This window comes from Magnolia sinica, chromosome 2 (genome assembly GCF_029962835.1).
Source record: "Magnolia sinica isolate HGM2019 chromosome 2, MsV1, whole genome shotgun sequence".
NCBI classification, from domain to species: domain Eukaryota; kingdom Viridiplantae; phylum Streptophyta; class Magnoliopsida; order Magnoliales; family Magnoliaceae; genus Magnolia; species Magnolia sinica.
This window is the reverse complement of record NC_080574.1, coordinates 9384632-9398478: the sequence shown is the minus strand read 5'-3', so window position 1 is coordinate 9398478 and position 13847 is coordinate 9384632. Positions and strand designations below refer to the sequence as shown.

The 13847-nt window shown below is 44.2% G+C and overlaps 1 protein-coding gene across 1 annotated transcript; it reads left to right on the top strand.

The window, feature by feature from the left end:
- Nucleotides 1–11545: 11545 nt before the first annotated feature.
- On the top strand, nucleotides 11546–13007 carry LOC131226248 (EPIDERMAL PATTERNING FACTOR-like protein 1). Its single transcript, XM_058222032.1, has 2 exons — nucleotides 11546–11755; nucleotides 11874–13007. The coding sequence occupies exons 1-2, from the start codon at nucleotides 11639–11641 to the stop codon at nucleotides 12120–12122; spliced, it is 366 nt and encodes a 121-aa protein (XP_058078015.1). The 5' UTR covers nucleotides 11546–11638; the 3' UTR covers nucleotides 12123–13007.
- Nucleotides 13008–13847: the final 840 nt, after the last annotated feature.

Below are 13847 nucleotides of genomic sequence, written 5' to 3'. Positions count from 1 at the left end.
GTCCAGAATGCAAGATCATAGGGTTCCCACCATCCGATCAGTCCAAAACTCCATACATGGCCTGAGGACCATAAATGAACCGTACACATAAAATTTCAGCTCCTGGATCACTGCGGAAGTGGCCCAACTACATGATCAGCCCCTTTAATCATTATGTGGGGCCCGCCTGATATCCGGATATGCTTCAAAATTGTCATAGACCGTTTAAATGAGCTGACAAAACGAATGGACGGAGCTGATCTCTTATATACATCAGTATGGGACCCACATGTGCATCGCACATATACAGCGTGCGTGCACCAGGCGTACACGGCAACTCCAGGACGGTCAAACCGTCCTGGACTCGAACTCACCCTCTCAACAGCTGCAGCTCGTCTCGCTGTTACGCAGACGATCGGACTGCGGAAGTTGGTGGGCCACCACCGTGCATCGGAAGATCAATCCGGACCGTCCATCAGAAACCTTTGCCCCCTATCATCCTCGCCTAGATGGCAAAATTTCAAGAAAGATCGGAGGCCGGCTATTGATCGTCAAAACTAGAGGCGGACGGCTGAATGAAACCATCCCTGGACCGCACCGATTTTTATCCAAAAACATTGAGTCCCACCTGTTTTTTCGAGCTGATACGAATAGACGGAGTGGATCCTTCAAAAAACCAGTGAAGTGGGCCCCACTGCGTGTCAGCGCGTGCCCTGTTACACGCGTTCGTGAAAGCCGGACGCCGTCCGACCCTTGCGACGGGTTGTATGCCCTTGGGGGCGGTCGGACGGCTGATCTGAACCGTTCATCATGTAGGTGGGCCAAAAATCTCCCAGGGGACGTTGTCCTTTTGGAAGGAAAGCAAAGAAGAAGAAGAGGAGAAGACCACGAGTTTGGCTGCTGTGCGTCTTCGCACCCAACTCGTCCGCGATTTCCGGCCTTTCGCACGGACCTCCTCTCTACATACAAGGAGTCCCAGCTTCCGCAGCTGAGTCCTGCCAGGACTCCACAGAAGGGAGGTGAGAAGAAAGATAAAAGGGGAGGAGCCGTGGAGGCCAAGAAAAAACGTGAAGGAGACGTGGAAACAGGGAGGGCTGCTGCTGCTGTGCACGGCTGGGAGAGAAAAGCAGAAGGCTGTATGTGGAGTACACCGCTGGTTTCTCTGCTGCTGGAGACAGGGAGCAAGAGGATCGGTTTTTGAGCAGGAGCAAGGAAGAAAGAAAGAGGAGAAAACGTGAAGTTTTTTAGTTTTTTTTTCCCTTTCGTTTCCTTTCATTTATTTCTTTCCTTCTTGTTCTCTTCTTTCTCGTTTTATTTCCTATTTGCTTTGAATTTAGCCCAATCATGAGTGGCTAAACCTCTTAGCTAGGGCTAAGAGGTGAAGCTTGTAGTGAGATGGGAGACTCTAATTGCTGGGTTAACTATTTAATCGTGAATTGAACTTGATTATGGTTTAATTATTAAGGGAATGTTTGTAGTTTTTAATGGTCTATTGTGACTGAAATTACAATGGGTCTGTGATAGCTTTGAGCATATTCCTTTCCTTTTATGTTTATGAAGTCAGGAAGCCCTATTGTTCACCATCGTCTCATGGGCATGGTCGGATGACGGTACTCTGCCTAACTTTCATGGCATGTTGATTGATTGGTAATTAGATTAATTCTGTTGTTTGCTTTGTCTCCTGGGCAAGGTTTGGTGATGGAATCCATTCTAATTCATACACCTTTCATCTCTTGAAAAACCAGATCAAGTAAGTCCAGTTTGATTTCCATGATTCCTGATGCAGGAAAAAGATCTCCCTGATCTCTACGAGTGGATCCTCTGAATCCCTAGTTTTCCTTCCTTTGAATTACTTAAAGTCTTAGATAATTCTTCCACAATTATTCCTTAATTTCTATTTGGTTTAGATCACATCTTGGTCTAGTTCTAGTTCTACTTGGTTTCAGACAACGTACAGGTATCAGTCCCTGTGGATTCGACCTCGGTCTTACCGAGTTTATTACTACATCACAACCCTATACTTGGGGAGTGAACATTACCATGAATTCTATTATGGTTACCAATGATATCCTGAAATAAAGGAGTGAAATTTAATGGTGTTAAGCTGAGATTACACTATACACTCATGAAACTCAATATTTAGAATCGTTCTAATTAATGGATTAATATTTGAGCTTGATTATGAAGTTTACTGTGAACTTGATTTCAGGATAAAGTAATGCCAACATTCATGAATCTGAGAGTTCGCATATCTGGATTATTCTGCAAAAATCACTCGAGTTTTTTGGAAATTGTTCTGTAATTCTCAACTTACTTTTCGCATATTTTGCTCGGGACTAGCAAAATGCTGGTTGGGGGTTGTGTTGAGGGTCAAATATTGCATATCAGACCCAGTTATTGCCTGGATTTATGAACATGGTACCGTTGAATAGCCCATTTTAATCATGTTTGTATTGCAAGATGGAATTGCGAGCTGAGACTGGATCGGGATGCTAAAAGCACGGATTTAACGTTCAGAATGCACCAAGGCAATTTGGCAGGGATCGAAGGCTTGGGGCTGGACGTCTGCATAGAGAGTTTGTTTTTATTTTTTTTAAGTTTTAAATTTTTTATTATTTTTATTTATTTATTAGTTGAGAGATCAAGCTCAACCATGTTGGGCTAAACCTCTTAGCTAGGGCTAAGAGGTGAAGCTTGTAGCGTGATAGGAGAACTTGTTGCTTGTGCCTTTTGTTTAGATTGAAGGGGTTTTTGATTTAATTTTATTATAGGAATATTTTTAGTTTTTAATGGCCTGTTGTGACTGAAATTACAATGGGTTTGCAATGGCTTTGAGTATTTCTTTTTCCTTATTTTGATTATGACATCAGGAAGCCCTGTTGTTCGCCATCGTCTCCTGGGCATGGTCGGATGTCGGTACCCTTCCTAACCGTCATAATCATCTGATTGGTTGGTAATTAGTTTAATTCTGTTGTTGACTTTGTCTCCTGGGCATGGTTTGGTGATGTTATCCATTCTAATTCATATACCTTTCATCTCTTGAAAACCAGATCAAGTAAGTTCAGTTTGAATTCCATAACCCTTGATGCAAGCATAAGATTTCCCTGATCTCTACAAGTGGATCCTCTGAATCCCTAGTTTCCTTCCTCTGAATTCCTTAAAGTTTTAGATAATTATTCCACAATTATTTCTTAAATTCTATTGGGTTTAGATCACATCTTAGTCTAGTTCTAGTTCTACTTGGTTTCAGATAACGTACAGGTATCAGTCCCTGTGGATTCGACCTTGGTCTTACCGAGTTTATTACTACATCACAACCCTGCACTTGGGGTGTGAACAAATGTTTGTCGGGATCGGCCATTCCCTAATAGCTCGCGCCTTTTCATCGTCCACACGAATGCCTATGGACGTTACAACAAATCCTAGAAACAATAGGCTGTTAGTTAAAAAACTACACTTCTTCAAGTTGAGGTACAACTTGTTAAGTTGTAGGACCTGTAGCACTTGCCTGAGATGTTTCCTGTGCTCCGCCTCATCCTGACTATATATCAATATGTCATCAAAATATACTACCACAAATCGGCCAGTGAACGGTTTTAGAACTTGATTAATTAAACGCATAAAAGTACTTGGTGTGTTCGATAGGCCGAAGATCATGACCAGCCACTCATACAACCCTTCCTTGGTCTTGAATGCCGTTTTCCACTCATCACCGGGTCGAATACGAATCTGATGGTACCCGCTCCTTAGATCTAGTTTAGAGAACACATTGGCTCCTTCTAACATATCGAGCATGTCGTCCAACCGTGGTATTGAAAACCGATATTTGATGGTAATTTTGTTAATTGCTCGGCTGTCGACACACATGCGCCAGCTTCCATCTTTTTTTGGCGTTAATAATGCTGGTACGGCACATGGGCTCATGCTCTCTCTTAAGAGACCCTTACGGATCAATTCCTCCACTTGCCCCTTAAGTATCTCGCACTCCTTCGGACTCATCCGATAATGAGGGCGATTGGGCAGGCTAGCCCCAGGGACGAGGTCTATGTGATGTTGAATGTCCCTCATGGGGGGCAATCCATCAGGTAAATCCTCAGGCCAGACTTCTTTGAATTCGTTTAGCAACAGTCTTAAACTTGGAGGGATGTTTGAGGGTTCCTCTTCCTCGCCCTTCACTACTACGGCGTATACCTCGCCAGTTTCCTTAGATTCCTCCATGAAATCCCGAATGGTCAAGAGAGAACTCCCCTCCACTTTAGAGGCTTCAGGGTGGTTTTCTGGTGCCATAGGGGCAAGGATTATTTTTCGACTATCCTTGACAAATACGTAGACATTATCTCGTCCCGATGGATCGCATCACGGTCCGACTGCCAGGGTCGACCGAGTAACATATGACAAGCTTCCATATCGACCACGTCACAAAGTATTTGATTCTTATAATTTTTGCCAATTGAAAACGAGATAGTGCATTGTTCAGTTACCTTGGTCTCATTCACCTTTTTTATCCAGCCAATAGAGTATGGGGAAGGATGTTTCATCGTTGGTAGCCGCAACTTGTCCACCATTACTCTTGAGACGATGTTTTCGCTACCACCACTGTCTATGATCACATCACAGACCTTTCCGTTGACGGTGCACCGAGTACGAAATATGTTGTGTCGTTGTGGATGTAATTCCTTTCGTGGGGCATACAGTAATCGCCTCACAACTAGAAATTCGCTACGATCCTCGCCCGTCACTTCATCGCCACCTGCTATTTCTTAAGTGGTTTGTTTATGTTCATCAAAGTGATGGTCTTCTTCTGCGGCTTCATCTTCAGTGCCCCCTTCGTTTATAGTCAAGTGCGCTGCGGGACGTTGAGGACAAGTGTTTGATAAGTGGCCTGGTTGGCCACAGCGGTAACAATTGTTCGACCTTGGCCGAGTATAAGGATTTAGAATCCTACTCGGACCTGCTGTTGTGGGTGCTGCACGTTGAGGCCTGGATGAGCCACTCCCCGTATCACGGTTTGCGGTTGTAGGAAGTTGAGGTACTGGGTTTTTTCCTCGTGGCAGCACTGGATCCTGCATGGAACCCGTCATGGGGGGTCGATTTGAAGGATATGGACGAGCAGGAGCTCTTGCAAGTTGTGTTTCTGCCCTACCCGCCAATTGAACTGCTTCATCCACGGTCCCGACTAGGTACATCTGAACTCGATCCTAAATTATCGGTCGCAACCCACCTATAAATCGTGCCACCTTCTGTGACTCAGATTCTGACAGATCGTTTCGTGTAGCCAACCGTTGAAATTCTTTAGTGTAATCTGTGACAGTTCGATTTCCTTGTCTATAATTTTGATATTGCTGGAATAATATCTGCTCATAATCACTGGGGAGAAATTGTGATCGAAGAAGACGTCTCATCCGTGGCCATGATGAGATGGGTGCCTTGTTTTGGCGGGCTCGTGAGAGTTGTAATTGTTCCCACCATGCAGAAGCACCAGATTTTAATTTAAACGCTACCAATTTTACCCTTTTATGATCTGGCACGTCCATGTAATCAAAATATCTCTCTACTTCGGCTAGCCAATCGAAAAAATCTTCTATACGTAGTAAACCGTTAAAACTAGGAAGTTCAGCCTTACCTCGATAGTCTCTTTCAGCACGAACTAGATGATCACCTCCATGGATTGGTTGTCGAGCAAAACCCTCATTAAGGTCCTCGTCGCTAGAACTTGAATCATCTGGTGTAGCCCTATGGTTTGCCACTGGTAGTGCTCTACGAAAATCGGGGTTGTGTCGTACAGCAACCATGGGTGGTGGAGCACTGCCTAGGGCTCGGGGCGGAAGTAGCGCATCCGCAAGACGGTCGAGAGTTGCCTTCAGCCCTTGCATGGTCAACTGACTCTCCCGGTGGAAAGCTTCCATTCTTTCCGAAAGATAACGAATCCCTGGATCACCGTCCATAGGATTTTGATTCATACCTTCGTTGTTTGCCATCGGCCCGAGGGGAATCCTCGCTTTGATACCAATTGATGCAGGGATGAACGTGATGAGGATAACTACTCCGAATCCACAGAGCTTCTCTAGACTCCTCACAGAGACTTCTCGAATCCACGAGGAAAGAAAGCAGAAAATAGAAATAAATTCTAATAAATTCGAAATTGATTAATTGATGAATAAAAATGAGTTTACAACCCTTTAAATAGGGGTACCAAGCAATGGGAAAGAAATTAGAATCAAACTACAACTCAAACTCTTAGAATCCGCGACTTACTATAAATAGTAAACTTACTATTTATAGACGGTCGTGATGCCTACTAGTGCGTAAGGTTTTCGGCTAAAAATAGTAAGTGTCCTATTTGGCTTCACCAACCCGTTCTCCTAATTATTCTAAGCTCTTTTCACGTTGGGCGCAACTCCTAAAGCCCGACGGATGAAGAGTTATAATCAAACTAAAACTTACTATTTATAGTAAAAACGAAATTAAAACAGGGAAACGACCATCGATCCAGGGGTTTTTCGCAATTCCGGGCTGCATAACCCGACGTAGCGGGTTGGTTGGCTTCAGTAGCTCGTTCTACCCCAAAATCATATATTTTACGTTAGATAACTCATTCCGGATTGCAAGATACGCCCGATTTAAGGTTCGATGGTCTGGATCACTTCTGTCGTCGACCGGGCCTTTTCTGATCCATCTTAGCCATGTAACTGTTCGCGACCCGCTCTACATCAGAAATGGACTATGTGGATATAATATATATCAAGGTGGCCCCACCCCACACGTGCAACACGTGTGGGTGGGTCCCACGTCCTGCCCAAAATGGACAGCGTGATGAGATACATATATCATGGTGCCGTCCACCTGGCTGGATTGTGGATGGTCCATGCATCCAGCAGGATAATGGATGGAGTGGATGAAATGCATGCATCATGGGTGGGGTCCACACATGCGGCCACCTCGTAGACATGGATGAAATACGTGAATAGCAGTGGGGTCTACACGGACCAGTTAATATTTGTGTTTTCCCTCATTCAAACAGTCCAATTGGACTGACTGTCCAGCAGGTGGACAACAAGACCGTCCCACCTGCTGGACGGTTGGGATCATCCAATTAGCCCTACATCAAGGCGGCCCACGATTGGAGAAAGGAGAGAGAGAGAGAGAGAGAGAGAGAGAGAGAGAGAGAGAGAGAGACGGTGTAGCGGAGGGACCCCGCCGCTATGGGTCCCTCTTTGATACAACACATACATCAAGATGGGTCCTACATATGTGGGCCCTCAAATCACAAATCAAATAATAAAATCACCCACCTTTGATATCTTCTTCCTTCTTCCGCCAATGCGATCTAGAGCTCCAAGGGGTGCGATCCAACGGTCGAGATGGACTTTGGAGGGTGGGGCTAGGAGATAGGAAGGTGGGCCACACTAGTTTTCCCATGAAAGCCATGAGAGTTGGACTCTCATGGAGTTGCTTGAAATGGAGAGAGAGAATGAGAGGGAGGGGTGATGGGAGAGAAGTGATGGGAGAGAGAGATGGTGAGTGATGGATGTATGTACTTGTGTAAGGGAGAAAGTTGACTTTATAGTACTTGTGTAAAAGAGAGTATGATTGCTTGTACTTGACATGTGAAGTGATGGATATGTATTTGATTGATGAGACATGTTGCAGAGATTCTTTTGGGATTGCAAACGCGCGGCGTTTTCTTGAACTGAACGTGGTCCCACATCACTTGGCCCGGGTATCGCCTCGGCGCGTGAGACGCGACATCGGATCCGCGGCGATGGTGCGGTCGCAAGGGTACAGGTCTCGGGTCGAACCGACTTTGGAAAATGGGATACGACTCATGGTCACACACAACTGCCGATTACAGATGGCGAGTCACTGGAATTCGACCGAGAGGACCGCAGAAACCTCCGGAACAATATGGTCTAGGATACTGGCCTCACACCTTCATCCACATATGTTTGACCTTATCAACAGTTTGGATGGTAAATAAGCGTTTCGGTGCCCCCCTAGAAGTTTTTAATGGTGGATGTTCAATCAGCACTGTTTCCTGTGGTATGGTCCACCTGAGAATTGGATTTGCTGTATTTTTGGTCTCATGCCCTAAAATGAGCTGACGAAACGGATTGACGGCTTGGATACAAGAAAAATACATCATGGTGGGCTCCACAGTCAGGGATCAACCGAAGCGGCGTTCATTTTCAGGGAGCAAACAACATGGTTGAGATGATTCCATTGGAGCCCGAGATTGGACGATGGGCTCATGATATGGATGGTTTGGATTGACCTCCATGGAAGTCACGTGTAGGGTCGACGATTTGCCAACCACACCATGGTCTCGGACTAGCAGGTGCTTCCTTTTCGACCGGAATCATCTACACCACTTGTTTTACCACCTCGTAAAACACCCCAGCTTTGTGGGTTCCCCGTGTTGTACGTGTGAAATCCACATCGTCCATCAGGCGAGAACCGTTATTTGAACCGTAAGTTCAAAAACCTAATCCTGATTAAAAATTAAATAGGCCACACCAATCGGAAACAACGTAAAATTACTCTGAAAATCATTAAGCTCTGATGGTGTGGCCCCATCTGAGATTTTATCATGATTATTTTTGTATCTCATATTCATCCTGGTGAGCTACACCTGATTAACGGTTTTGATGAAATATATACACCACGCTAACCCCACACACAAACCTATGGTTGGCATCCCATTCCCATTGTTTTTAGATGGTGTGGCCCATCTAAGTCTGTCAATCGAAATTATTTTTGCAAAAAATTCTAACAACGAGGGTAGAACCTGACGGACGGAGTGGATTTTACATTTAAAACCTTGTGGGTCCCACAGACGTGGTTTGTTGATGTTGTAAAGGACTCAGGTCCCTTTTTTAACCTCCTGTTGTGTTATCTTCTCAATCCTCATTGAGAAAAGGGTTTACGTTACGTCGTACGTAGCTGCCATCACTGCTATCTTCTCTCTCTAATATCTGGCATCTGACCTGTTTGACTGATTGTATCTACAGACAGACTACAAATCAGGAAAAAAGAGGGAAAGAAAGACAACCCATTTTGATGATTTCCTCTTTTACAAATTACCAGCTTTTCTACGGCCAGAAAAACCGCTCCCGTCGGCGGTGGATTGCGGGAGTGACCATGCCACCACCGACCTCCGTGGGAGCAAGATTACGTGGGGCCCACCATGACGTATGTGGTGTATCCATACGGCCTATCCGTTGGGACAGACACGTCCAAAGCTCAAGTGGACCACATACATCACAGGAAACATTAGAGATGATGATGGCCGAATGGTGAATTTATGTGTCATCCAACTTGTTCATAAGATTAACAACAACAAAGGGAAAAAAAGAGGTCAGCTTCATTCAAGACTCTTGAGTTAGCTAGATGAGTTTCCAATAATAAGCATGTTACCTATTGTTCCCCGTGCTGTGATCCACTTGCTATTTATTAGGGTTTGGTTCACTTGAGCTTTTGATATGTTTAAAATTTAGGGTTATGGCGTAAAATCAGATTGCAGAATGAATGGAGTGGGCTCATAAAGCCCTATTTCCACTGGATGGTGGTGGCGAGGTTACCATGCAATTGACGTTTGCATATTCATTCACTTCTCATCGAATGCAAATTGCATGGTGACTCCAACACCACGTAGCTTGGTAGTGTTAGGATGTGGTGTGATTAATTTGACCACATCCCACTTTAAGAAGTAGCCCACCAATCAAATCTCAGCATGGTAAACTCCTAACTACCTAATCCACATTCATCACAATCCTCTCTCACAAATATATAGCTCAAACAAATCCTACCGTATCCCAACACCTTGTTACCATGCTGTAAGAAGTAGCCCACCAATCAAATCTCAGCATGGTAAACTCCTAACTACCAATCAAATCTTACCTTGATTCATTTGGTGTTGAGGCCTCAACACAACTCGAGTCTTAGAGGAAGCAGATTGCTATCTGCCCCTGCCTAGATAGACTAGGTCTAGGTGGGGGCTTTGTGGGGCCCACCATGATAAATGAATTTTATCAACGCTATCCATCTATTTTCTAGATCATTTTAAATATTTGCACAAAATAGAATATCCACAGGTTAGGTGGACCATACTTTGCGGATTGAACAAACACTAGAGTTGTTGAAGTTTTGATGAAGTTGATATTTGTGTTTTTTTTTTTATTTAAAAAAGTCTAAGTCCATGTGACCTTATGAACAGGTTGGATGGAAACTAAACTTCAAATTGGGCCCTAGGAAGGTTTCAACCTTCATCCTCATCATCACTTCTAATTCCTTTTCATGTGGTCTACTTTACCCATGGATTTGCCTTATTTTTTGGGCTTTTATGTCAAAATGGCCTGACAAATTAGATGGGTGGCATACTGGCGTGGATAAAACCCATACATCAAGTTGGGCCCCACAAAGACCTTGAGGCAAATGCATCTATTTTAACCCCTCACATTAGGGGTTGTTTGGAACAATGGATTTGGGGAGGGTTTCTAAACCCCTGGTCCACGGCGAGAGCTTGGTTTACATCTAAAATTCTTATAAGAGTTCCAAGTGTCACTAAACTATTAAACTATTGGGCACATGGCCCACTAATGATATCCCAAAATAATTAGATTATCAATTGCATCACTATAATTACTTTAATATGATGATCAGTGTCGTCCAAACATTGTCAATTTAAATCAATGGTTAAAAAAACATTGGTTAGTCACTCGGACATAATCTTGTGCTTATGGCCCATTTGAGAATTGGAATTTCATCATTTTCCGGCAAAGTGTATATTTCAGTAAGCTTATTGCAACCACGGTGTGAAACATTACATATGTTCACTAATTAAAGATATTAAGCTAATTTACTAACTAAATTCAAACTGTTATAAATATGACATGCATAGCTACTATTGGATTAAAGTTGATTCCCAGTCTACCAAAACACAATAGGAGGGGGTTCTGAATCCAAGCTCCCGGACGGAAGTTAGTCCATTGTGCATGAAAGGACTATAAAATAACTGTGATTGACCATTAAAAATTTCATTTGGGTAAAATAATTGAGAAAACGGATGAACGGCGTGGATATAGAATACGTAGATCAAGGTAGGGTCCACGGTCACGGCTGCACCGTGCGGAGTGAAGGGGCACTCCCGACGCAATTCGCTTCCCGTCCGAAAAGCATCGTGATCTCTCTCTGTCCATTTCCAGTTCTTCTCATGCATTCATCCACGTCCAGTCAAACCCATATTCCGAAACAAGAAACGATTCGGTGTATTAACTTCGTCTCAGCTACTGCGACCTTTTCAACCATACCTTACTTCCCATCGCTTTCTTCCACAGCTTTCAAGGGCTCTAAGAACAAAGAAAGTGAGAGAGGAAAAGGGAAAGAGAAATCTGCCATCCATTTCTGACGTGGATTCTCCCTATTTGTTTCTCTACATGTCTTGTTCTTTTCACTTCTCTGCTACTTTCTCTCTCTTATAGAGGTGAGAGACCACATAAATCTAGGTAACCCACTGGACCCCACCACCTTGTTAAAGAAATAAAGAAAAAAGAAAAAAAGGTCCCATATCTTCTCGTTCATTCACTCCACTTGAAGCATGACGAGCTCTAGAAACTCTCCTTTTTTTCCTCCTCATTGTTTCATGGTGAGATGAGATGGTTCCATGACCATGAATTTATTGAGTCTGGACCTTCTCTGCATCACAGCTTTAGTTCTTGCATCCGTCTATCTTATTCTCCCAGCTTCTTCTCTTGATCAATGGCCTGCCCCAGCCCCTCAGGTGAGCCGTTAGATTACCTCCTTCATTACCATCTTTTTCAATGTCATTTAATGTAGTTTTTTTTTTAAAAAAAAATGCTATTTCTTCTCTTCTCTTGTCTTCTCTTCTCTCTCTCTAGGTCTCGTTATCGGATGAAAAGACGCGTTTGGGCTCGACCCCACCAAGCTGCCATAGCCGTTGCAACGATTGTAACCCATGCATGGCGGTGCAGGTGCCGACTATACCAGCTCACAGCCGCGGTGGGCCCGGCTTGGGCAATGCATTTCCTTTGGATATGTCATCGTCGTCGTTGATTAGCAACAAGTACTCTAATTACAAACCATTGGGGTGGAAGTGCCGGTGTGGGGACCGCCTTTTCAATCCCTAGAAGGGTTCTATATTTGATCGGAATCGTCCATCGTTAGAAGAGATTGAGATTGAGATGGGTTTTGAAGGTTAGCATCTGACAGTGGCCACGGATTGGAAACATCAGTTGGGTGGAAGTTAGGGCTTGGGGGCCGCCTTTTCAATCCTTGGAAGGGTTCTGCATGAGATCGGCACCGTCCATCTGCTAAAGGAGGCTGAGATTGAGGTGGATTTGGATGGCTAGCATCTGAACGTTGCCACAGATTAGTAACATAAATTGGGTGGAAGAGCTGTTGTGGGGACCGCATTCTCAGTCCTCAGAAGGTTCTTCATACGATCGACATTGTTCATCGTCTAAAGGAGGTTGAGATTGAGATTGGTTTTGGTGGTTAGCATTGATAGTGGCCACAGATTGGTGAAATGAGTTGGGTGGCAGTGCTGTTGCGGGTACCGCCTTTTCAATCCGTAGAAGCGTTCTCCATGTGATCCGAACCGTCCATCGGTTAAATGAGATTGACAATGAGATGGGCTTTGATGGTTAGGATCTGAGAGTGCCCGCGGAGAGGGGAACACGAGTTGGGGTGGGGACCACCTTTTCAATCCTTAGAAGGTTTCTCCATGCAATCGGCACCGTCCGTCTGTTAAAAGAGGCAGAGATTGAGCTGGGTTTGTAGGTTAGCATCTGATAAGTAACATGGATTGTTTCTATTATGGGCTTGCAACACCATTAACAGCCTCTTGTTTTGCTTTCTTTTGTTTGCTTTTTCTCTGATAGGATTACGTAGAGAAACGACAGCGTACGTTTGCTGCGGTATTTACTCCACTTGAATTTTATACTGTATAGAAGCTGTCAAAGGCCTGTTAGTCTCATTTATTTACTGAAATGGGATTCTTCTATTTTACGTTATGGGTGCAGTGTCCATTGGTTTTTCCATCTTATCTTCTTGGGATTCTATACAGTAACTGATTGGGAAAGACTACCGTTGCAGAGTAATCAGTGCTCTGTAGTTACCCTTCGTTGAAAGAAACTTCATTAAAAAACTTGGAAAGCTCGCTTATCCTGCCCCACCACGAGCTGATCCAGGACTTTCATCTAGAAGGTCTCGTTGTAGATTGGCCATGTGGCAAGATCCAAAGGGTCGATAGATCTTTGACCTATCATTCAAAGGTGATTTATAAATAAAAAAGGTCCAGAGAACTCTTGTCAGTCGGAGTTTTTGGGGCTCTAGGGCGAGTCTTGGATGATCATCTGGTAGGGCAAAGGGATTGGATATCCCTGGTCACCCAACGTGGCAGGATTTAATTGGACCACGTGCATTGTTAAAAATATTGCACACTCGAAGAATGTTTTGAAAGTGGCTGGACCCATCACGCGAGAAGATCTCTCGAGAGAATCACGCGAGAAGATCTCTCGAGAGAAAATCCTCCTGCGAAGGGGCTGCCTCGTGGTCACATACTACGTGGCGTGTTGTGGAGCCTGTACTCGTAGAAACAACTTTCAAACGTCCTTTGTGTGGGCTCATCTAATAAGAGTAATTGAGCCACGTGTCATCATCAAAGATGGGTGAGTCCCATTGTTGCCACATGGCCCAATCAAATCTGACTTCCAGTCATCCTGAGTACTCATGGCGGCTATCGCTAGGAAATCTGCTTTCCTTTCAAACATATTTTGTAGCTTTTTTCTAATAATGACATGTGGCCCCATCAAACTTTGCCACGTTGGGCCACCGCAGCAATGCAATTCTGC